The following is a 22,510-nucleotide window of genomic DNA, read 5'->3' on the forward strand; positions in this document are numbered from 1 at the left end:
CCTCATGTTAACATTCTCTTGATTTTATCTTTATTACTACAAAGAAATACAAAGTAGTTCCTGAGCCAGAAGGCACCTCTTTCTCTACATAGTTCTAGAATTAGCATCAACATATTTCAACAGAGGAAAAGACACCAAACTTGTTGTATCCCCTGGATTTTAACAGCTGAGTCCTTTAGGATAGAATAGGGCCTCCCACAGAATCCAACAGAGCACAACAAAGAATCCCTTATTTAGTTTGATGTATCTACATCTCCAGTAGATGATAAAATTGTTGTGTTTTTTTGTTTGTTTGTTTTTTCATCAAAAGTCCAGTGTCGGGACTAAAAGTGCTTGACAAGATCCAGGTGAAGCTCCCCAAACTTTGAGAGAGTAAGAATGACCTCTGGCATCCCTGCACCCTCTTCATCTCAGTCCTCCATCATAGCAGCTCTTCATCTTCTTCCTCCTCCTCCTCCTCCTCCTCCTCCTCCTCCTCCTCCTCCTCCTCCTCCTCCTCCTCCTCCTCCTCCTCCTCCTCCTCAGATGCATGGCTCTCAGACACCTCTTCTTCTCGATCCAACAGCTTTTTAAAAACTTCAAACTCCTCAGCAGAGGAACACGCTGTCTTGACCAAAAACTCAGCTTCAGAAACTCTGAGAATGATCTTTACTGAAGGATTAGGAATCTGTGTCTGTCCCTTTTTATCAGGGGTTTGGTACCGTCCAAGGCGCTCCAGGTAAATGTGTCTCTGCTTGATCTTGGTTATTGAGTACTGTAAAAAATCAGTCCTGACAATGTCCAGATGCTTAAGTCCCATCCTAAAATATGCATACTGGAAGATAAAAACATGTTTAGGAATCCATGTATAGAAGCCTAATGCCTATCATTCCAACTAAAAAACAAAACAAAACAAAACAAAACTAGTCCAAATCATTAAAAAAGAATTGCCTAGGGGGCCGGAGAGATGGCTCAGTGGTTTAAGAGTACTTGCTGCTCTTCCAGGGGTCCTGAGTTCAAGTCCGAGCAAAAACATGATGGCTTCCAACCATCTATAATGGGATTTGATGCCCTCTTCTGTCTAATGCCTCATCTGTCATGTAGGCATGTGTGCAAATAGAGCACTCATGCACATGAATAAATAAATCTTTAAAAAAAAAAAAAAAGAATTGCCTACTTAGTAGTGGTAGAACAGCCACTCTATAGTATCAACATTTGTGTCAAGTCTCACAGTTTTCACGGCATTTCCAAATTCAAGCTGAGAAAAATGCAGCAGAAAATAAAGGGGCGCAGAGGAATATACTTTTAAAGATTTATTTGTTTGTACATATGATGTGTTCTATTTGCACATATGTCTATGACAGAAGAGGGCATCAGATCTCCTTAGAGATGGTTGTGAGCCATCATGTGGGTACTGGGAATTGAACTCAGGACCTCTGGAAGAGCAGCCAGTAATCTTAACTGCTGAGCCATCTCTCCAGCCCAAATATACTTTTCTTTAAATAGGGAAATACAAATCATGAGTGTAGGAAAAATGAGACCCAAAGAAATCATATGATACCTAGAAATTTTAAAAAGTGTGTGAGCACACAGTTTTTATTTGAGTATGTCACAGCATGCTTGTGGCCAAAGGCCAGGCTGTCTGGCTCACAACCTCCAGGGATTCTCCTGTCCCTGCTTCCCATCTCCCCACAGAGCTGCTGGGGCATTGCACATCCAGTTTTTATGTGGGTTCTGAGGATCTGAACTCAGGTCCTCATGTTTGCACAAGTGTTTTTGTTTGTTTGTTTTTTCAGACAGCATTTCTCTGTGTAGCCCTGGCTGTCCTAGAACTCAGCATGTAGACCAGACTGGCCTCAGACTCAGAGATCTGCTAGCCTCTACCTGCTGACCGCTAAAATTAAAGGAGTGTTCCACCACCACGGAGACGCATAAGAGCTTTTGACCTTATCTGTCACATCTGTTACTAAAGTTTTAGGACAACTGTCACATTTGCCAAATCCAGGGTAGTAAAGTTTTAGTTTTCTCAAAATTAGTTATTTCAGAGTGCCTACTTGGACCTGGAATGAACCAGGCACTCACTGTCAAGGAAGTAGAGCTGAAGAACAGGTTTGTTTTAGAGAGGAGGGTAGAAAAACCAAGCAGTATTATTCTAGAAAAAGACTTTTTTTTTTTTTTTTTCACTCACAGGCTTCTTATTTACATAGCTGACTTTACTCAACTTAAAAACCTGAACTATTTGCCACCATGTACCTAATCACTTATTCTTACCTGGAATTTGTATTCTAGTTCACTGGGGTCCTCCTGAAAAACACTTGGGCACCTGTGTAAAATTTCAGTGATCTGCTGTACTGTGAACAAGCACTTCTCCTTGAGGACCTTCACAACACTGTCAATGTCCCGCTGACGCATGGTGAAAACCTCAGGGCAACTGTGAAGCACTCTCCTCAGTTTCCCTACAGAAGATTAAGAAAAGGAAAGCCCGTAACTTTAGGGTATTTCGGAAAGTCAAGGGCTAAACAACATTTGGGGGCTGGAAGATGAGTCAGTGGGTCAAGGCACCTGCTAGCAAGCCTGATAACTTGAGTTCAAGCCCCAAGACCCACATGGTAGAAATGGACAACTGACTTTAGAAGTCATCCTCAAGTGCCCCCATAACATGTATTATCACCAGACACACTTAGCAATACAGATACACACACACACACACCTGTGAGGGATGGGACAGATGAACACCACACACACACACACACACACACTTGAACGCACATCCTTTCCCTCCACAGGACTGCTCACTTCAGACATCTTCCATGACGCAGCATGGAAATGACTCTTCACAGATCCGACAGCCCTCCCCACATCCCTGTCTATTTCTAGTCTTCTATCAGAAGGTGCCAATTTCATATTTTAGGTCTCCTTTTGCTTTCCTAGTATAGAAAATGTCACAGGCAATTACCTGGGAGGGAAAAAAAAAAAAAACAGTAAGACAGTAGTTTCCTATACAGTGGGGCTCAGGGCTGCTGTTTCACTCTATAATAAAACAAACTAACAATTTCTAGACCTGCAAGCCTGACCTCAATGAAAAGGAATTTGGTAATAATAACCATGGCAAGGACAATATTCATGACATATGATTACAAGTAATCTGAGAGTGACCAAGTATTTTGTTATTGTTTGTTTTGTTACTGTTGTTGTTTGAGACAGAATCTCCTTGGTGGACCCGGAACCTATAGGCCCTAAAGATCCATATAGTACTGGGTTTAAAAGCATGCAGTACCATGCCTGGCCTCCAAGTGTTTTATTGTGTGTTACTTAGTAACTATATTCAGACAAATGGTATAAACAAGGGCTATCCCAGACAAGAGTAAATGGTTGTCCTATGAACAATTGTACCAATTTAATAACTGGAAACTTATAATCACTTAAGACTGTTAAGTAATTTTCCTAACAGTCTACTTGGTCACTGTCTTACTACCATGCAAAAAGGAATTCCCGAAGTGTAGGCTTTATTTTCACCTCTCAAGCTGTACTTTACATACTGAGCACTGTATGAGACAATTTGTCAAGAGGAATATAATTATCTCTTTGCTTATCTTCTAGAGAAGGGGGCCTGTAAAGATACCAAACATAGTAGGCTCTAAGCCTCCCCACTTTGGGGGTAAAATCTTACCAAGACAGTCAATAATGAATAGAATAAAAGTGGTCAGTGGGTAGAGATCACTGGAGATGCACATTTCCCTTCTCCAGAATGACAACTGCTGGAGGAGGAGGCCACTCTAACAGCTTTCCAGGAACCTGGAACCAACAGCTCTTAAATTTTTGTGGGGGATGTTTTTGCAGAGGTCACATATATGCGCACAAATATCACTACCTTTTGATCAACTCTAACACACCAAACACGGACTTTGTGTTCCCAATGTTCTGGAGCTAGAGACCCAATGAGCAGAACATATGGGGCCTTGTTCTTGCCTCCTGCGCTCAACTCCCCACATCCCTCTTACAATGCCATCTGCAAAGAGCGCATTGCACATCTCCTCGAAGACACTGTTCTCTCCTCAGAAAACTTTCCTACCTCATTTCACCTTACTAAGGTGTGTTTAGCTCATGCCTCCCAGCTATGAATGTAGCCTAACATATCTGTAGATGACAACATCATGTCACAATATCAAGAGACTGGATATCTGGCTAGGGTGGGCTAGTTTTTCTCCTCTGCTCCTCTCACACTACAAAGTATGCTGCTTCTTATACCTTCTCCAAGGCCAAGCTTCTGAAGGTAACTGGAACGCCTCCTCATTTGCATCGTAGACAGTTTCAGTAACTGGGGACTTTTCTTCAAGGCCATAAATACAGGCTCTGGGTTCAAACCCAAGAGCAGAAATTCTGAAATTATGTTCAGCAGCTGTTGGGGATGGACATTTGGCTGTATACTGAGCAAGGCATTAATATGGGCTTCATCAAAACCCATGTCCAGGAGGGAACGGCTGACCTTTTCAGGCTCCACACAAGTCCTCTGATCCTCATGAACACACTGAACAAAATGTGTCCTGCACTCTGGTTCCTGCACATGCTTTTTAGGCCTAACACTGGGCAGCTCTTGAAGGTTCCCTCCATTGGATACTGTAATCAGTTGTTTGCACAACAAAGAAGGACTCATCTTTTTTAGTTCTCTAAGACAAGGGGTCTGCCGAGCCAAACAGGTCCAGGAGAGGGCCATTAGATGGCGCCAGCTAGGAACCTGTAAGACAAGAGCCAAAACGAATCAGTTTCACTTCAAGATAAGATTACCGAGCCAAAATATTTGGCCCCGAAATTTTTGGGCAGAAGGAATCTGTCAGTTTGTATCCAGGAGCCCTCGGTGTCTGGGATTCGCACATAACAAACTAAACACAAAGCATCTGGTGCCCACCAGGCCGACTGCTCTCAAAACCCTCTCTAGCATCTGTCGGTAGTCCTGGCCTCGCTAGCCGATCGGCGCCACACTGGCCGAAACTCAGCAGAAGTCAGTCGCTTCTCTCAGGACCAGGCTGTATGCGCACCCACCACCCGGGGCCACTACTGCCACAAGATGCCCAGACCTGGCCTCCTAGAACCAGCGGCAGTACGTCCTGCACGGCCCTCTCACAGCTGCTGTAAGCCCGGGAGCTACAGAAACCTTACCTGCCTCCCTAGCGCAGCCATGGAGCCCAAGCAGCGAACGTAACTGCGACACCGGAAGAGGCGGTCCTTCCTGACTCACAATGTCCGGCCCCGATCTGTGTCCGCCGCACTCCCAACGACAGAGTTCCTTGGTTCCGTGCTTTTGATCCCAGAGGCTCCTGCCCGGCGCTTGCTGTTTGCAGATGCAGCTCTTCCCCTTAGCTGTGCATAGTCAGCTACGTGATCTCTACCCAGGAACTGGCAACACTACCCGGGTTTTAAAACTGCCCTTCAGGGTATAAGTAAAATAAAACTACCCCGAAGCTCACACCATCATTTTCTGTGTTAAACTACACTTAATGGGGCGGGGGTTAACTCGACAAAGCACGCGTTAACGATTCTACAAGGACAAATAACCTAACTTCGTAATTATGGTGTTAGGAAGCTGCAGAATCAAATTATTTTGATTATTTTTAGCCTTTTTGAAATTCATTCACTGTCCACCCCTGTTATAACCTAACAGCTTTGTGACTGTGAATGCCGTTAAAATATACTTAGCCCACTGGTTTTCATCAATCCAAAAGCTAATAGTATCATTAAATGACATCTAAAAACTGTAGTTTTTCCAGTTTTTGCTTTAACCTTCCTATCTGTGGGCCCCACCGATGTGTCTGCTAAATGCCTTGATTTATGGCTTTGTTCTGTAACTGATAACATCTCACCTAACTACCTCTACAGTGGAAAACTCTCTTGGAGAAATCAAAATCCATGTTCCTGGGCTCACCTTTGAGGTGAGTACTGGTTTTGGTAGACACTGTAATATAGCAATAAGTCCTCAAGACAGCCCAAATTTCTTCCTGAAATGTATGGATCCAGACAGAGATAAAAGTATTTGGTAAGTTTATTGTTTAAAAATCTGTTAGGGTCTGAAAGATGGCTCAGCAGTTAAGACACTTGGCACAGCATCTTGATGACCGGAGTTTGATCCTAGGAACCCGTCTGAAAGTAGAAGGCACAAACCCACTTCCCAAAACTGTCCTTTTTCCTTCATGGACACAAACACAATTTTAATCTGTGTTCAAACCAGAGGCCTTGAACCAGACCAATGAATGATTCATTTCAATGAACATTTGCAAGTAAAGCTGTTTGAGCAAAAGAAAAAAAAAATTTTTTGCAGCTTCCAATTCCACTGCAACAATGTTGGCTGGTTTTTTTTTGTTTGTTTGTTTGTTTTTTTAATTTATTTTCTTTTGGAGAGACGGTTACAAGGGTAGGGGAAGACTGGGAAATGAGTGGGGACTGGGGTGCATTGATGTGAAATTCCCAAAGAATCAATAAAAAATATTATTTTGGAGGAAAGATCTATGTTCAATATGAATACCTGGCCACACATCCCAAAAGAAGTAAGTTCTTTTAAAGGCTGAAGAGATGGCTCAGCAATTAACGCACAAGCATAAGAATTGCAATTCAGATCCCAACACCCAAATAAAAATCCAGGTGTGGTCCCATGCCTGCCTATAATCCCAACACTGAGAAGGAAAGAGACAGGAGGATCAGTGGAGCTTACAGAGTGCAGCCTAGCCAAAAAGAAATGTAGGTCTGGTTAGAGGGAGAAACCCTGCCTCAAAGGAAGTTACAGAGAACAACCAACTGTAACAAGTATGCACAGACACATACCACACACCATATACACACACATGCATGTGCGCACGCATGCACAAACACACCTGCCATTAAAAAAAAAAAAAAAAAAAAAGACATGGCTCAAGAAATAAAATCAGAGAAAAAAAATTACATAGCTCTAATTATACACATAACTTTTTCAGCCCAGAGGTCTGGTTTCCCATAAGGATGAAGCACCAGAATGTTCAAGACCAATTTGTATACGTTAAATTTGCATGTTAGACCTGTTTGGACAAAGAGCCTGGGAACCTGTTAGAAGGAGCAGTAAAGGAAAGGAAGGAAAGAAAAAAAAGAAAAAGAAAAAGAAAAAGCTGCATTCCAACAGCTGCCTAAATTCCACCATTTGTAAGTCATAAGCATATCTATTTCTTCCTGGCTTTTTGCCCATAAAAAAGGATATTACGTCAATAAGCACACCCACACTTGTGCTGCTGTGTTTGACACTGACCTAGTGCTATCTTTTGATGGAAGGACTGTATAAAAGGACAGGAAAATTGTAATCTGTGTAAAATAAATTGGTAACTTTTATCTTAATTTTCTTTCTAAATAAGTATCATTTAAGCCTATACACTTAACGACTAAGAAAATTCTATGCCACCCCAAGTTTTTAAAAACAATCTCGAATCTGAACAAACCAGCCAGGTCAGGAACACAGTGATACCTAGAACACAGGACTACTATGAAAATCTGGCAGCAACTTTAGTCTTCACAATACTCTGCATTCTTGAATCAGACTTGAAATCCCAAGAGGAAAAATTATCAGCTGCTGCCTCAGAACTTTAGTCTCAAGGGTTTTGGAATTTTTGTTTTGTTCGTTTTTGTTTTCCTGCAAAGAACACCCATAAGGCATCAGACTATAACCCAAAGCATTAATTATTTTTTTCTAATATAGAAATGGTTCTTGCTAAGCTGGATTTTATATCTTCAGCCTGCTACACTCCTGTCTGGAAAAAAAAAAAACAATTCTGCAATATCTTGTGTTTTGTGTGTACTAAAGACTACAAGAAAAAATGTTTCATTCTTGGAAACAAAGATAATCTGAAATCAAAAGCTAAAATGTCACTAACTTCTGGGGACTGGGCCTGGAAACCCTCACACACAGACACTGGTACAGCTGAAGCCCTTCACCTAGACAAAAAGGTACAGTTAGAGCCCTTCACACAGACAAAGTAGAGCTGAGAGGCCATTATAGGTTGATAGACAGTTGACAGGCCTGGGGCCCCATACTAAACCAGGACAGGTTTCTTTTTTAGCTGTCATGTAAGTAGGGTACAGAAATGGAAACACAAAATCAAGTATTTCTCATGTTCCATACAGTCCTAGCCAGTGTAACTGTTAACTAATTAACTAGCTTTAATGTGGAAAATGTTTAAGAAAATAAATAAATATTCTGGTCACTTTTATCTGGCCAGCTCTGTGGACTTCACACATTTATCCCATATAGCAAGTCAGTGGGAAAGAAACTGACACACACATATACCCACACACACAAAGAGAAAGAGCTGGACATGGTGGCACATCTTTAATCCTCCTACTAAGGAGACAAGGGCAGGCAGATCTCTGTGACTTTAAAGCAACCTGGTCTACATGGAAAGAAACTGACACACACACATACCCACACACACAAAGAGAAAGAGCTGGACATGGTGGCATATCTTTAATCCTCCTACTAAGGAGACAAGGGCAGGCAGATCTCTGTGACTTTAAAGCAACCTGGTCTACATGGTTGAGTTCCAGGCCAGCCAGTTACATCGTGAGAGCCTGTCTCAAAAAAAACACAAAGAACAAAACAACAAAAATAGAAAAGTAAAATACTTCTCATGTCTTTCTGAGGCTCACAACTTAAAGACCTTTAATAGTACAACATAATTGAACACTAGAATGATTTTTCAAGGTTATTAAAAAAAAATGAGTTACAAGTCTATTTCATAAACCTAAAAAAAAAAAAGTATTACAGGCTTTTGTTTTAGCACTTGCACAGGAATCTATAGAAGGGAAATTCATCCCAATTCTTGACAACTTCCTTTCTTCAAGTAGGAAACCCTGAAATCCATACAATTTCAAAAACTGAGAGGAGAATAGCAGGAGAGAGCTTGTGTTCAGCTGACTGGCAGAGAGGAATCCTCAGGATGCAAGCCTTGCTGGCTATCAGAAGCCTCCCTGGAAGCAGGAGGCCCACAGGAGCCCTTTGTTTGAGTCACTTCACTTGGACTGCTGTTCCCAAGCTTCAGATTTGCAGCGGACAGCAGGCCACCTTCTGAAGGATGAAGAAGAGAACACACTGCATACTAGCAGTAAAATTCTAAGATACTTCATTTATGAAAACAGAATGAAGGGCAAGTGGCTTCTGAAACCCAATGGGGATAGTCTGGAAGTACAGACTCTGCTAAGATTCTGGGGGTGGGAGTGCCAATCTCCAGCTTGGTCCCCAGGAGCTCTGACTTAGGACTAGGGAGCACTGTCTAAAGAGACATGCCCCCAACCCCCTATCTTGCCCCACAGCACCACAGTCAGGATCTGTACCCTTATCCTCAACCAGCTGACTCTTCAAACCATTGCCTTCCCATCCCTCCTGGCCAGGGCTACTATAAGCACTTGTCTTCCCTTTGAGGTCCATATCCACACTCTGAACCCAAGTGGCATCTAAGGGTCTCTGCCCAGTCAAGCCCCATATCTCAGGTCAGCCACAGACTCTATCTAGGATAGTGTGGCAGAAGAAGCCTCATCCAGGACAGACACCTGATCACCTTCCCATCCCAAAGACACCGAGGAAAGGAGGGAAGCTGAGGGTGGGGGTACTGAGACTTCTCACCTGGCTGGTTGGTCCGACACACCTCTTCCCAGGTGTAGTTAGCAAGGTTCACAGGCTGTGTCACCCAGGGGTCTATGATCAGATTCTCCAAAGTGGTCCGCTGCTCAGGGGAAGGCTGTAGCAGCCCACACAGAACACTCATAAGTTCTAGGGACATAAAGAACACAGGAGGATGCAGGCCAAAGTCAAATGGATCACATCTCAGATCTGTAGTTTTCAGGATATCCTGCCTCACAGAGCCTCCCACAAAGCAGCCAGGACTCCTGGAGCATTAAGGCATGGCCTGGTATGCACAAAGAATGCCTTATGAACCCATCATCTCTAAATTAGAGGTATGGAAGCTGAGCTCCAGCTCAATCAAAGCTCAGATAGCCTGCTTACAAGGTGTGCTGGCTATTTTTATATCAACTTGACAGAAACTAGAGTTGATTGGCCTGTGGGCATTTTCTTGATTGATACGAGAGGGCCCAGATCACTGTGGGTGGTGCTACCCACAGGATGGTGGTCTTGGCTACTATAAGAAAGCAGGCTGAGCAAGCCATGAGGAAAAAGTACCCCTCCATGATCTCTGCATCAGCCCCTGCCTCCAGGTTCCTGCCCTGCTTCAGTTCCTGCATGACTTCCCTCAGTGATGTGTACTTAAAGCTGAAATACTTTCCAAATGGGCATGATGTTTTACCAGCAGTGGAAATCCTAACTATGACACAGGGGTTCTGGCTGTGAGTGACTGAGGATGGACATAACATGCAAGGGAATGTGGTAGCCAGCTGAAGCACCCGGATCATTCTGTAGGGAGGCAGCTTGAACTCTTAACAGAAGCCCAACCTTAATCCGCATTTGGGTCCTGATATCCTCCCAATATGTGTATGTGTTGACCAGAGCCTCTCTGAGCCTCATCAGGAACCCAAACTAATAAGAATCCACAGAGCAGAACAGCCCATCACATAAACTGCAGAATTATGGGATCCACAACTTAGTAAAGCTCTAAAATCCTCTTTCAGCCTGGTATAGCTGAGCATGTCCTGCAAAGTATATGTTGGAGAAATCAACCCTAATGTGACAGTGCAGAACTACTTGGAGGTGCTTAGAGTTTGAGGAAGCTCTGGGTGGGGAAGACAGATGACTTGGTGTCTAAAAGGCAGAAAAGTCTAGGTTCCTTGTCTCCACTCTGAGGACACAAGGTGTCATCCACAAGCCAAAAAGAGGCCTCACTGAAAACTGAACCTGCCAGCACCTTTACTCTACTTTTCTGCTCCTGCAACAGAATGGAATGATCATCTGTTGTCTAGGGCCCTATCTGGGGTTCCTACAACAGACAGAGGCTTCTAACCTACACAGAGGCTAAGGCACAGACTGAAGATCTGCCACCACATGGGCTCTCCCAATAAGTGACTGCTGTGGGACCACAGGGTACCAGAGTGGAAGGGGACCCAGCTGACACCTGATATGTGCAAGCTCCATGAGCTCCACTAGGCTCCAGGCTCCCAAGGTGCCTGCTCCAAGCTTAGGAAGACTTTCCCGCCTCTGAGCCAAAGTCCACTTGACCCCTGGCCTTCATTACAGATACAAAGTACCATTGACTTCAACTTGCTGTTACATATGCTTGCAAGGCTCAAGGCATGACTGACATATTCCACCTGAGCTGCTGAGTGTCAAGTCTCCCCATGCACTGACACCACCCTCCTCCACAAATGGGGCCTCTGACTAAGGTAAGCGTCTGACCTCATAGATGCTACCACAGACAAGGTTACTGACTGCAAAGTATCACTTCCAAGAGGGCCTTGAAGATCCAAGGGACACTAATAAAAATTATCAAAATGTTTTTGAGTCACATTAAAATTATTATGCTCAGATCAAAATGTTAGAAGAATAAAAAAGAACACTAAAAGAGGTAAGCAGCATAAACAGAGAAGAGACAGAAACAAGTGTTGAGTTCTCAGGCAGTGGCATCATTCGCCACGTGGAGCTCATGCTTACCTTGGGAAACCAGGAACGGGGGATGAATAACTGCCTCCACAGTCTCCTCCACCTCACAGAAGGGATTCTCCTCAAAGATGAGTGTGTACAGAGTAACCCCCAGAGACCACATCTCTAGCTCTGGCCCTCTGTAGCTGTAAGGAAGATAGAGCATTTCAGAGCCTTTCTGCACTCAGTACAAAGTTCAATGAGACAGCCCCCCCCTACCCTGAGTACCACAGCCTTCCAAGCCCAGCCAGAAACTTGCATTCTCACAGCCCATGCAGAGACCCTCTATATGAGCCAGAAAAGGAGGGATTCCCAGAGGGTGGAAGATTGGAGGAGTGGGTAGCAAATCACTAAGGGCCACAGGCAGCATCAGAACAAGGTGGTGGTATGCTCTACAGAAAGACCATGTGGTGAGAGTAAGAGATACTTAAAGACAAATGGGGAGAAACACAGGACAAAGTGTAGTGACAGCTGAGGGGGTCAAAGAAATGAACAGTAGAACTGAGGGGTTTAACAGGAATAGGGTCAACTGGAAAAGCAAGCCTGGGGAAAGATGGGAGGTGTGGTTATCCTAACTTCACCCCTGTTACCAGCCACTCCAGGCAGGTTGCCTCTAACCAACCTAGAGTTTGCTGACCCCTAGAGTGATAGGATATAAAATAAGGATAAAGGAGGAATATTCTTAAAAAGATAGAATCTGGAATCAGAATTCAGGAAGCCCTTTGCCTGATGAGATGGGGGTGTGCAATGTGGAAGAATGAGACAAGGTCCCGACCAAGAGGCCCATAAGCAGGACCAGCACTTATACAACTGAAAAGGATGGGCAGGGAGCAGAAAGCACAGTGCAGACAGGAGACAGAGAAGACAGTGCAGCATACTGCTAAATACAGAAATGAAAGCTTCAGAGCCTGAGTGTGGAGCAGCAGACCAGGCACACAAAGCACATTATAGAGAGCCAATTTACATGCAGTTCCTCTTCAATACTGCCTACATTGCAGCCACTACAGGATGACACCAGAGCAGGACACTCACTGGGAACAGGGGTAACCAAATCATATCTGAAGATAAATTCTAACCCCTTAATTCTCTCTTACTACGGTGGCTCTGAACACACAAACTCCAAAACAGAAATTCTCACTGCCTTCTTCACTCTGGTGGTAGCACAAAGCCTAGTGAGGCTACACACGAGGGCTGGCCCACCATGGATATGGCTGCAGCAGGTTAGAGAGACCAAGCTCCAGGAGTCAGTGAGAGCTACTGAATATTCACTTTCTGACTATGACATGAAAAGTGCCCTGAGAAGACCCAAGCCTAGGTCCTTGTTGGAACCTCTGCAACCCCTTTGCTGAAGGTTTCTCATACAGGTATGGTGGTGCTCAAGCAGACACTCTGGACCTGATCAGGCCCAACGTGAAATCCAGCTTTGACCATGCCTATCTGATGACACTACACACTATTCTATAAAAACACATAGAACTAAACATTCTGTCCCTCTAACCACCCACTCTCTTCCTGAGACACATATTTATTTCACCAAAATTTGTGCAGGAAGAGGAGGGAAATATCACTGTGTGAATATGACTTAGGTCATTTTATACAGACACACTTCAGCTTGTATGTGGACAAGACCACAATCCCTGAACAAACAGTACAAAACACTCTCAGCAATTTCTACACAGGTCCTACACACATATGGACAATGAGCTTCATTTCAATTCTTTTTCTCAAATCCCAAGAAAAGAGGCCTTTTCAGATCAGGTTCCTGCTGCCCACAGGCTCCCCAACTACAGAGCAACAAACTCAGATTTCCACTGAGCTCAAAGCCTTAAAGAATTTGAGTCTCAACAGTTCCTTCATATCATTCCTCATGCTCTCACCCTTGCTAGTGGGCTTCTTGTATGGTCAGCCCAACAAGATCACTGAAATAATGATTACTGGAACTTGAGAGATACTTCCACAGTTAAAAGCATTGGCTGCTCTTTCAGAGGACCTGGGTTCTGTTTCTAGCATCCACATGGCAGCTAACAACTGTGTGTAATTCCAGTCCCAGGAGATCTGCCTTAGGCTTCTATTGCTGTGATAAAACACAACAACCAAAATCAACTTGTGGAGAGAAAGAATTTCTTAAAAATTTCAGGTTACAAACTATCACTGAGAAAAGTCAGGACAAGAACTCAAAAAAGAAACCTAGAAGCAGCAATTGAAACAGAACGGTCTTACGTACTTTTCTATTGCTATGATAAAACACCACGACAACTTATGAAAGAAAGCTTACAGTGTCTGAGGGTTAGAGTACCTGGTGACAAAGAGCTGAAGTCATACAACATGCTAAGAGCTCACATCATCCTAATCAGCAAGGAGACAGAGAGCACACTGTGAATGGTGCCAATTTTTCTGAAACCTCAAGTCTGCTGCTAGTGACACGTCTCCTCCAAAAACACCACACCTAATCCTTCCCAAACAGTTCCACCAACTGGGGACCAAGTATTCCAACATGAGATTATGAGGGCCATTCTTATTCAAACTCTTACAAGAGACACGGAGGAGTGTCTTTACTGGCTTGCTCAGACTGTTATAATACCTAGGACCAACTGCACAGGAGTAGAATCACCCAGCCCATCCAATCATTAACCAAGAAAGCCCACATGCTTGCTGGCCCACAGGAAAATCTAGTGGGAACATTTGATTAAGATTCCCTCTTCCCAAATGACTCCAGATAGTATCAGGCTAACCAGGACAAGATCCCCCACCCTTTTCTGGCCTCTACAGGCACTGAACATGCTACACAGACAAACATGCAGGCAAAACACCCATACACATAAAATAAAAATAAGTAAAATCTTGAAACAATGATTATTCGTGATATTCAGTAAATACAGCAAGTTACACAGGAGTCACTCAGAGAATTCCATCTTTTGATACCTTCCTCTTTATCTTTTATTTTTCTAGCTTTCTGTAAGATCAAACTCCAAACAATGAAAAGTTGAAATAGTAGAATGGACCTCCTATGTCCACTTTCCAGCTTCCTGCCTATTGTACATTTATTTCTCAGAACATTACTCTCATTACTCAATAAAAAAGAACAAACTAAAACCGTTTCTTTCTAAAATCACAGTCATGGGCCTTATGCAAGAGTCAAGAGGAGGGTAAACCACAGGAGTGTGTGATACATACGGATTTCCCATGAGAACTTCGGGCGCACAGTACTCAATTGTTCCACAAAAGGTATAAAATAGTTTGCCCCTCTCTAAGTAGGCAGCTGAGCCAAAATCTATCAGCTTAATTGTGAAGTCCTCGGAAATCACAATGTTCTCGTCCTTGATGTCTCTATGGATGATGCCTTGGGAGCGCAGGTATCCTACCGCAGACAACAGCTGGAATCAGAGGCCAGGGCAACACTTCAAAAATCATTTCAAGTAAAACACACATTTATAATACTACAAAGAAATAAAGAGATACTAGATAAAGAAAACAATAGCAAAATAAAATAAACATTCTCTAGTGCATTATTCTGGGCGCTGGAAAAGTGGTTTTGCATAGACAGGAGGCATAACAACTCTGGGAGTGCATCACTGTGGTTCACACAGGCCAGCAAGCAACACAACCTCATAGCTCACAATGTCTCTGTTACTACTGACTAAAGAAAGGGTGCCAGCAGACACTTGCCTCATGGCCATCTCAAAAGGAAAGACAGGCAGCCAAGTAGATATTTAGAAATGTGGGCCATTGAGGGATGAATGTTGGTCGCTATCACATGCAAAGCACCCATGCATAGGCACTGTGTGGACACCTCAGCTCACAGAACAGAAAAGTCCCTTCGGTAGCGTGCAGGCTACAATCTGAGGTCAAAGCAGGAGCAGATGCTCCTGATAAGGGCTCCGAGGCAGCTCCTCTGTATGGTGTGTTCACCGTCCTTCTCCACCCAGCACATCCACTACTATCTGGAGTAAGTGGCCCCTATCAGAAGTAGGATGTATAGCAGCACTCCACCTCTGGAAGGGAGGCGTCGTAACACCCACCTGCTCAGGTACTCTGTATGCCCCATGGTGGAGGTTTCCTAAGCAAGATTCCTGTTGCCTTTAGTTAAGACTACTTGCACCACAATTTATATACAAACTGGAGCAACCAAGCTAGTGATTTCATGGACATAATCATTTTGATCTTTGGAGAGACAGTTTTATACTTCCAAATGAAACGCTTTAAATCAGAAGGACAGATAATGGCATGTCAACTAACCTCAATCAATTAATAAGTATACATTATAAATACTTACCTATATTATTTACATATAGTTTTATAGAAACACACATGCATGCATGTACATATACATATTCACATGACATATATGCAATATGTGAACATTCATGAATATATGAACATGCATACATGTGTGACTGCATACAGACACATACATGTTAGAATCCAATCAGGAGACTTGTATCTTATTATGTAGCTCAGAGTGGCCTTGAATTCTCCCTCCTCCTGGGTCAGCCTCTGGAGTGCTGAAATTATAGGTATGTACTGCCACATTTAGTTTAAAAGCCATATTTTTTAATAAGACTGCAAAGTCTCACTACAACTAAACTGTATTGAACTCATCCTTCCTTTCTACAAGCCCCATCTGTGCCCTGTGTCCATATAGCTGGCCATGGTGCTGCTCCCTGGGGTAGCACTGCTGTCCACACCCATCATGACAGACAAGAAATATAAAAAGATAAACAGATTGATAAATAAATGGATGGGTGATAAAAATGGGAGAGAGGGAGGGAGGGAGGGAGAGAGAGAGAGAGAGAGAGAGAGAAAGAGAGAAAAGAGAAAGAAAGAGAGAAAAGAGAAAGAAAGAGAGAAAAGAGAAAGAAAGAGAGGAAGAGAAAGAAAGAAAGAAAGAAAGAAAGAAAGAAAGAAAGAAAGAAAGAAAGAAAGAAAGAAAGAAAGAAAGAGAAAGCGAAGACAAATACATAATCTTCTAACAGGTAGTATGATAGTGGGGTCATTCTTTTGACATACCACAATGACTGAAACACACATGTAGAAGCCTGAAAAACTTAAAGAAATCCAAGTAACTTTCATGAGTTCACAAATTTGAAGAAACTTTTATTAGGAATCACATCACTTTCAAGAAATAATCAAAGATCAAGTATAAATGATTCACAAATTTCTAGGAGCACCCAGGGAGGAACCACTGCCTTTTCAGTTACTCAAAACAAAGGTCACTGTCCCTTCCTGCTTTTCAGGTGCCTTCCAGATTTGCTCGTGACTTTTCTATTCCTACAAAAGTGATGAATACACACACACTTAAATACAAAAACAGATCAAGATGATCTTTGCAACATGGCATAGTTCAAACTGCAGTCTTCATGCTTCTATCTCTGATTTAATCCCAACAGCCTTTTCATGCAGTCACAATAGTGTTTTTATCTACACACTTTAAAAGGTTATGGCTAGGTAGGCTCTGTGGCGCAATGGATAGTGCATTGGACTTCTAAAGACCTGGAGAGGACAGAAGCTCCACAAGGATAGCAACAGAACCAAAATATCTGGGTACAGAGGTCTTTTCTAAGACTGATACTCCAACCAAGGGGCCATGCATAGAGATAACCTAGAAGCCCTGCTCAGATGTAGCCCATGGCAGCCCAGTATCCGAGGGGATTCCCTGGGAGTAAGGGGAACAGGAACTGTCTCTGACATGAACTCAGTGGCTGGCTCTTTGACCGCCTTCCCAGGATGGGGAGCAGCCTTACCAGGCTACAGAGGAAGACAATGCAGCCAGTCCTGATGAGACCTGATAGACTAGAGTCAGATGGTGGACTTGGACAGGGGCATAGGAGGAGAAGAGGGAGGGAGAGTGGGATTGGGAGGGGAGGAGGGAAGAGACTACAGCTGGGATACAAAGTGAATAAACTGTAATTAATTTAAAAAATAAAAATTTAATTTTAAAGAAGGTTATGGCTATGCACAAGGTCTCATGACTGGTGAGGACAGAAGTTCAGATCAAAGACATGGGGCTCACAGCCAGCATGCTGGCTTTGTTACTTAGTGTTTGTGACTGAAAACACTATATATATATATATATGAATAAACTTTATAACTAAAAATACATCTTTGCTGATAATGCCTCCCAACCTCATGTCCTCTGCTTCAATCACAGAACTCTTTTCAGTATAATCTTACCCCACAAACCCCAAGGCTGAAGGCCAACACTGTCTCACCGAGGAAACTGACTACATGCCACTAACCCTTGCAGCCACAGGGTTCAACTACCCAACCCCACATCCACCCCACAGAGCTCTGGCCCACTCTCACTTGTCGGAAGATGTAACTTGCCAGGGGCTCATCCAAGCAGGGATGGCGGTCAATGAAAGCAAAGAGGTCCAGGCCAGAGCCATGTTTTTCCATCACTAGCTGAAAGAACCCTTCGTTTTCAAATATATCCAGAACCTGAAAGAGACAAGGCTAGGTCTAGCTTTGTCTAGAAACATCTCCAACTTATAAATTAATGTTACAGAAGCAACATGAGGGTGACAGCACACAGAAAATCAACATCTACCTTGATTATGTTCTCATGTTCCACCTTGCACAGAATTGAGATCTCTAAAGTAACTTTTCCAAGTTTAGGATCCTCAATCCAACAATCGTCCAAAACTTTCTCTTTCTTAATAAACTTCACCACCACCTATACAAGAGAAAAGAGAAGGGTCCTCTACCATCTGTTAAACCCCCAAGACCCATGGCCATAAAAGGAGAAATGCAGCATGCCCTGCAACAAGAGAAAAGAAGGAGGCAGCAGCTTAACAGAAATGATGGTCATTTCTACCGGCCTATTAAGGGCAAGATGGGGTACATGGGGGTCCCTGGAAGTGCTCAGGAACCATAGCCAGTGCTGGAGAAAAAAGTCTCAGAAACCTTAGGGCAAGTGTTCTCACAACACTTCCTATCACCTCGAAGAGAATGAAATAAGCCTAAAAAATAGAGAAAATAAAGAAAACTGTAGGGGGTTGATCTGATTCTTTATTTTGATGCGAATTTCTGGCCCTCAAGATCTGGTTACTGTCTGGATACACCTATCCTTGTTGTGTAAACCTGCCTAAGAGATACCTGATTGGTTGATTAAAGGCCTAAAACCTGGGCACAGTAGAACAGGGTAGGCGTGGCTAAGGTTCCTGGGTTTTGGGAACTGGAGAATCACAGGAAACAGACAGACTAGAAGAGAGAAGGCAGAAGAACACTGTGATGGGTTAGCATGGAGGAAAAAAAAAAAAAAAAAACATGGTCTGGGAGGAAGGACTCCAAGGATAGTGTGGATGGAGAAAACACCAAGATGAAAAATATAAGCACTTATCTTGGGATTACAGATGGAAGATAGACCAGATGAGGATGGTTAAGGTGAATGGCACTGGATGGGGGCTGAGAGGTGGATGGTAAGGTTGTTGAGACAGTGTAGGTATACTATCTGCCCAGCCCAAGGTGTTCTAAGGATATCATAACATATAATAGGTGTCTGTGTATTACTTGATTGTGATAGCGGGTTAAATAATACCACCGCAACAATTACAGGGCTAATAATAAACATTATACACTCAACACCAATTTTTATTTAGAACACAAAACTGCCATCATTAGACAAGTGTTCAGCCCTGATACTGAAATTAACTAGGGAGCCCTTCAAGCCTGACATGTGTAGTACACATGAGAAACATCACATGGCAACAGCAAGTGGCATTCAATTATGAAGTGTAATAGGACAAAGTTCCATTGTAAAGAAAGAAAGACTGCATGTCATTCACCACAAAACAGGCTCGCCACTCAAGAGATAATGGTGGGGGTGGAAACAGAAGTAGCAGTCTGAAGTTTCTGCACTATGTAACTATCTCTCACTCTGATCGGGAGAGAAGGGACATGGTTTGGGCGAAGCAGACAGATTCAGAAGATAATAGAGAAGAAAGGCTACTATGACTTGCCCAGGAGAGATATGAGAGAACTCAGAAAGATAAGGCAGAAGCAAGCCAGTAGGATTCTGAGGAACTTAAGAGGGGCTCAATGCCCAGGAAGAGAGGTCAACAGCCAGCAGATACATAGTTTCAGACATCATACATAGATGCCTGATGCCCATCAACCTACACAGAGCAAGAAGACAAAAAAGGAAGGCAATCTCCAGGAGCTACCACACATTCCTAAAGTGAATTCAAAAAAATAAGGAAGAGGATTGATTAAAAACAAAAGAATAAGGTCTTTTAAAATAAAGCTTTAAACATCCAGATCCAGGTCTTACCAAGCATCCTGATGTTGATACCAACTCCTACCAACACAAACTCCTAAATATATCCTGGTAATTTTTGAAATACATATACATGTAAAAATATATAAAATTAATCTACCCTCCCAAAAAAATCAATGCAGTGAGTTCAGCAAATCTTCAGGGTACCAAGTGAAAGAATCATCAATTTTAGGGCTAGCAAGATGGCTCAGCAGGTAGCTTGCTGCCAAGTCTGATAACCTGAGTTCAGTTCCCAGAAGTCAGATAGTGAAAGTAGAAAACCAACTCTTCCAAGTTGTCCTCTGGCCTCCTCATACACTATATAGCATGCACTTATACATACATCATGCATGTACATACATACAATAATAATAAAAAAAATTGAGACAGGTCTAAGTAGGCCTGGCTGTCCTGGAACTCACTATGTAGACCAGGCTAGCCTTTAACTCACAGAGCTCTGCCTGCCTCTGCCTCCTGAGGGCTGGGATAAAAGGCATGTACAACCATACCAGGCTTATAATCAACAAATTTTAAATAAAAATAAATACAGCAGCTAACTGAAGCTAGCAGTTAGCTACATAACCAAGGATGGAATCCTTAAGCCTAAGAAAATCCATTAGTGTTATCATTGTATTTAAAAGGGAAGCAGATTAAGTCAGTAAGTGCTGGAAAGATATCATTCAACAGTTGACCACTCAAACTCATTCTGAAAAAGAAAAAAGAAAAAAAATCGGGGACCAGTGGGATGGCTCAGTGGGTAAAGGTGTCTGCCAACAAGCTTGACCAACTGAATTTGCTCCCCAGAACCCATATGGTGGAAAAACAGAACCAACTCCTTTAAGTGTTCTTTGATTCCATACATGCACACACACGCACAGACACAGACACACACACGCACAAATAAATGTAAAAAATTAGCCCATCCAGCTGGTCTAATAATAAAATACACTGTCTTCAAATAAAATGTGCTCACAGGGAAACTAAAGGTACCACAGTGACGGAGTGAAAGCCAGGATAATCAGTGCCATAACTGTCAAGTAACACTGTTCTAGGGCCCTAGCCAATGTGACAGGAAGAAGGATGAAAAGTGGACCAAAGACAGGAAAGTCAAAATGGCTAAGCTATAGGGGAAAATCCTAAAATATCCTCTGAAAAAATTATTAGAACCAGAGAGACTATGACACAGCAACTAAGATACAAATCTCTGGGGCATTCTAGCAACAGTGGCAAGAAAGCACTCTATGGCAATACTCCAGGGCCCTCGAGGAGCTGGCTGGTAGTTGTACACCTGGGGAGCCTAATGGTGTCCAAAGAAAGAAGTTGATGCTGCTTCTGAGTAGGGTGGTTGGTACTAAAACCACAACATGCCAGTGGGATTTGGGAGTAAAGGACAATGAGTTCCAAGGCTCAGGTAGATGAGGAATGCATAGGAATGACCCTAATTACTGAGGAGGGAGGCCAGTTGGAGGAATTCTGTGTACCTAAAAGAATGCCTGGCACCCCAAAGGCATGTGAGAACTATCACAAAAAATCTTTGGTAGACCCTGAGAGTATTTGTCAGATAGCTTGCTTCTTTGTTTGGTGGGGTCATTATTTTTCCAGATGAGGTCCTAAGTTTAGTTTTAAAACTGAGTTTGCATGCCCATGAGGCATCATGGCATGTGTACAGCAGAAGAATAATATAAACCTCATGCTCAGAAGAAGGGAGTTATTAACATAGTAATGAGCTTGACCAGAGCCCAAGAGCCTGCTGGGACTAAATATGAAACTCAACAGGGCTATTGTCTAGAGTTAAGCGTGTGTGATGCAGACACTCCTATATCTAGAAAGTACCCATATCCTGGTCCCTCCTCCTCCATTACAAGTCTCAGAGTCATAGATTGGGTACTTCCAGTAGGGTCATCCCCACATGAGCCCAAGCACCTCTTTGTTGTGCTCCTTCTCCACTGCAGTCCACACAAAGCCAAAGGCCCCGCTGCCAAGTGGGCTGATGGTACTATACTTCTGGGAGTACTCGCCCTCACAAGCTGCCAGCCCCTCCAGCTCTGCAGGTACTGGGGATTCCTCAAACCAAGGCTTGGCTTTGAGCATCTGTGGACACAAAGAAAGGTCTGGGACATCACAAGCCACCTCACCTTCATCAGTACAGCACCTGCACCCATGCTGTTCTTATCTCCTGGGCTCACAGTGAGCTGATCTGACAATCTCCAAGGAGCCCTCGGGCAGTATGCACGCATTAACCCAAACTGTTTATGTCCAAATGCATCCACATCCCACTGCACAAGGCATATATTCATTTAAAGTCCTACATTTGCTTTATAGTTACACAGGGCTCTAGAAGAGTGTTAAAAAGCCACAGGCAGAAACTCCACCCATTCCAGCCAAAAAGGCAGCAGAGCCAGCTGAGAAACCTGCAGCACAACAAAAAGTGAATAGAGAACTGAGCTGACCACAGATACCAACCTCACCAAAGCTAGATCCAGAGAGCTCAGATATGGAGTGGGTAGAACTAGGCAGACTGGCAAGGAGCAGGCGGGTTCGGTTAGCTGAGTCCTGGTGGCTGTGTAAGAGGTCCTTCACCAGCCAGCAACAGAACAGGGTCGCAGAGCCCTGCAGCTCCACGCGCTTCACTTCAAACTGTATACCTGTAGGGCAGGAAGGTGAGGATGTACAGAGCTCTG

At 43.3% G+C, this 22,510-nt stretch overlaps 2 protein-coding genes across 3 annotated transcripts in view; both read right to left on the bottom strand.

Annotated features, from left to right (window-relative positions):
• Nucleotides 1-2: 2 nt before the first annotated feature.
• Mterf4 (mitochondrial transcription termination factor 4) lies at nt 3-5,242 on the bottom strand. The gene is made up of 4 exons (XM_021632048.2): nt 5,137-5,242; nt 4,228-4,714; nt 2,251-2,435; nt 3-814 (listed from the first exon to the last, which is right to left on the bottom strand). The coding sequence occupies exons 1-4, from the start codon at nt 5,155-5,157 to the stop codon at nt 422-424; spliced, it is 1,086 nt and encodes a 361-aa protein (XP_021487723.1). The 5' UTR covers nt 5,158-5,242; the 3' UTR covers nt 3-421.
• Nucleotides 5,243-8,623: 3,381 nt separating this feature from the next.
• The window catches only part of Pask (PAS domain containing serine/threonine kinase), a 34,748-nt gene continuing 20,861 nt past the window's right edge, over nt 8,624-22,510 (bottom strand). For both annotated transcript variants that reach the window (XM_060368908.1, XM_021632021.2), the window contains exons 11-18: nt 22,293-22,474; nt 21,753-21,920; nt 18,123-18,248; nt 17,879-18,013; nt 14,750-14,949; nt 11,588-11,721; nt 9,611-9,757; nt 8,624-9,055 (exon numbers count right to left, since the gene is read on the bottom strand). In XM_060368908.1, coding sequence (XP_060224891.1) covers nt 8,898-9,055; nt 9,611-9,757; nt 11,588-11,721; nt 14,750-14,949; nt 17,879-18,013; nt 18,123-18,248; nt 21,753-21,920; nt 22,293-22,474 — 1,250 coding nt within the window. In that variant the 3' untranslated portion in view covers nt 8,624-8,897. The remainder of the gene's footprint in view (nt 9,056-9,610; nt 9,758-11,587; nt 11,722-14,749; nt 14,950-17,878; nt 18,014-18,122; nt 18,249-21,752; nt 21,921-22,292; nt 22,475-22,510) is intronic.

This window comes from Meriones unguiculatus, chromosome 15 (genome assembly GCF_030254825.1).
Source record: "Meriones unguiculatus strain TT.TT164.6M chromosome 15, Bangor_MerUng_6.1, whole genome shotgun sequence".
Taxonomy (NCBI): domain Eukaryota; kingdom Metazoa; phylum Chordata; class Mammalia; order Rodentia; family Muridae; genus Meriones; species Meriones unguiculatus.

Bases quoted from the DNA above. Each gene is read 5' to 3' on its own strand.
- Mterf4 (XM_021632048.2), bottom strand. From the start codon at position 5,157: ATGGCTGCGCTAGGGAGGCAG. The intron at 4,715-5,136 runs GTAAGGTTTCTG...CTTGTCTTACAG, and splicing joins TGGCTGCGCTAGGGAGGCAG to GTTCCTAGCTGGCGCCATCT. The intron at 2,436-4,227 runs GTATAAGAAGCA...AATCTTCTGTAG, and splicing joins GAAGCTTGGCCTTGGAGAAG to GGAAACTGAGGAGAGTGCTT.